Source organism: Athene cunicularia (assembly GCF_003259725.1).
Source record: "Athene cunicularia isolate RWA chromosome 12 unlocalized genomic scaffold, athCun1 chr12_part1, whole genome shotgun sequence".
Lineage (NCBI taxonomy): Eukaryota > Metazoa > Chordata > Aves > Strigiformes > Strigidae > Athene > Athene cunicularia.
Genome location: NW_020799116.1, coordinates 620,301 through 622,909, shown reverse-complemented (window position 1 = coordinate 622,909; position 2,609 = coordinate 620,301). Strand labels below are relative to the sequence as shown.

The 2,609-nt window shown below is 47.8% G+C and overlaps 1 protein-coding gene across 1 annotated transcript in view; it reads right to left on the bottom strand.

Annotated features, from left to right (window-relative positions):
- The window catches only part of GATA2 (GATA binding protein 2), a 7,947-nt gene extending 5,344 nt beyond the window's left edge, over window positions 1-2,603 (bottom strand). Inside the window, exon 1 of the mRNA XM_026857679.1 lies at window positions 135-2,603. Coding sequence (XP_026713480.1) covers window positions 135-179 — 45 coding nt within the window. The 5' untranslated portion in view covers window positions 180-2,603. The remainder of the gene's footprint in view (window positions 1-134) is intronic.
- Window positions 2,604-2,609: the final 6 nt, after the last annotated feature.

Below are 2,609 nucleotides of genomic sequence, written 5' to 3'. Positions count from 1 at the left end.
ACCCCGCCGTGACTGACCCCAGCACCGCGCGGCTCCGCGGGGCTGAGCCCGCAGGGGACACGTTTGCCTTGTGCCTGCGGGTGGTCCCTTTGCCCTAATTCACCCCCAAACCCAGGAGAAACAGAGACACCTACCAGCCTTCGTTTAGGTTTAATGAGAGGTCGGTTTTGACCGTTCATTTTGTGGTAGAGCCCGCAGGCGTTACACAGGTAATGCCCGGTGCCGTCTCTTCTCCAGAGAGGGGTGGCAGTTGCTCCACAGTTCACACACTCTCTGCCTTCTAAATGGAAACACGAAGAAACCGGATTTCTTTCTTTAAAAACAAATTCACAAAAGCTTTTTGCATTGTCCTTTAGGCATTTTCCAGAAGTCAAAACAGTGTGTTAATTCAAGCACAATCAGACAGCAGTGACATCTACAGCACATGCAGCAGGGAGCTCAGCCTTCCGAGAACGCCCAGACTTCAGTGAGTATTTTATGTCATGATCAGAAACAGGCAGCGCTCTCCGCAAGGTGAGAAAGAGTGACACTCTCATTGTGTCAGATAGAAGTTATCGTTTCAGTAACGAGAACTCCCTTAATCTGCGCTGGGCACCGCTCCCCTCCCGTATCTATTGCACTCCCCCGGTTAGATCCCCCGTTCGCCTGCCGCAGGTACACACGTGCACACAGACACCCACACCTGCGAACGCACGGCGTGTGCGAGAGAGGGTCCAAGGAAGGGGCTTTCTACAATTAAATCTAAGAAAAAAAGACCTCCCTCCCGTTCTGCGCTTTCTTTTTCGTCGCGAATGCTATGGGATGAGAAAGCAAAGCCGAGCAGACTGGAAATGGGCACAGAATGCCAAAGGCTCCGTTATGATTTTTGTTCTAAAGGCAGAAAAACGCTGTTAATGCTGATCCTGAAAAAGTTCAGTTTCAGCAAGCACTCTGGAAATTACCGTAAAAAAAAAAAAACAAACAAACCAGGCTTTGAGTTCTTTTCTGCTTCTGTGATTTTTCAACACTAGTTTGGGTTTGGTAGGGAGCAGTTTAACCTTACTCCCGCTTCATTATCAGTTTTAGCAGCACAACGTGGGAAGCGGGCATTGTAGAGTGGCTCTACAACCCAGCATGTAACTCCTAGATACCGGTTTCTGCCTCGGAAAGCTCGGCTAAAAGTTCATTTGCCTCCGATGGTTCGAGGGCAGGTCTGCTTAATATAGAAATCTCTCTTAATATAGTTTATGCAAATCCTACAGTATTTAACTGGAGAGGAAATTCTTTTTGCTAATAACTGAAGCAGGCCATGTTGAGTTCAGCGGGGCTTGTGTCTCCTTTAATCTAGGGAGTGGGTGGCTTTTAAACAACACAGTCTGGAGTGAAAAATGAGGGGAGCTCTGCGGCGCTGCATTTGTAGCTTTTGTCCCTCCTAGGGCAGGAAGCTGCAGGAGTCGTCGTGTCGTGAGTCTTAGTTTTCCTACAAAAACACTGAGTGGTCACGAACTTTCCCCAGTTCCTTGCACAGGGGGGTCCCTTACAGAAAAAAAACAACCCGTAAAACAAAACAAAACAAAAAAGCTCCTTACTTCCCCCATCTAATAAAATCATCGGCAACTAGAGGGCAAAAATAAAAAAAACTACTCGAGATGCCTTTATCTTCGGAGACCTGGGTCCTGAATCTGTTTCCCCAAACTCGGGAGGCTGGGGCTGGTGACTGCCTTTACTTTCCACCTCTGCACTACTAAAAAAATACACCTACACGGTGGCAATTGCATTTAACTAAGGGAAGGGCAGGAGTGCATTTCTCCCCCTCAGAGGAGCCGTTTGAATCGGATCTGATGCGCATGTAAAGTAGCTGATATTTTTTCTGTTGCAAAACTCTTAAGAGGGCATTTCTCATTATTGTCTACTTTAAAAATAAATACATGCAGTGTATTCGCAAGCGTGTATGCGCAGTGATAGACAAGAATACACACACACACACACACACGCACGCACGCATATCTAGAAATTTTTTTTTAAAGGGCTGCCTAAACTCAGTCCCGATAAACCACAGTTCTCCTTCCATTGCTGAGGATGTTAAACCAGGAAGGTTAGTAAAATTGCACAAATGGTCTTAAATCGTCTGTCTAGTCGTACAGCTAGTGAGATTTCCAAGCAGGATCACAACTTTGCCCATCACCTAATCTGCTGGGTTTGGACTGCACTTTCAGGGAGAAATGCAAGGAGAGGTTTGTGAACACGGGAGAAGGTGTTTGGGAGCAGAGATACGTCTGGTTCGGGGGAAATGGGAAAAATAAACCCACGGAGTATTTTCTAGTTAAAGTTAGGCTGGAGTAAGTTAGCGAAGACTAGACACCTTAGTCTCTCGCACTGGTATGTAAACTATATTTGAACTTTTGCTCCTGTAAAATGCGAAGGAAATAAGGCCCCTGCCATGCGGAGCGGACCGGCCGGGGAAGTTTCGCTTTCATCCTGCGCTGGGGCCTTGGTTCGTGTTAATGAGGAGACGTGGAAAATTATGGAGGGAGAAATGCCCATCGCTACGAAATCCCCACGTGTGACCTGGGGGGGTTACTGCCTCGGGAGAGCACGGCCGGGGCTGAGCCCCTCGGGTGGCCCAGGCC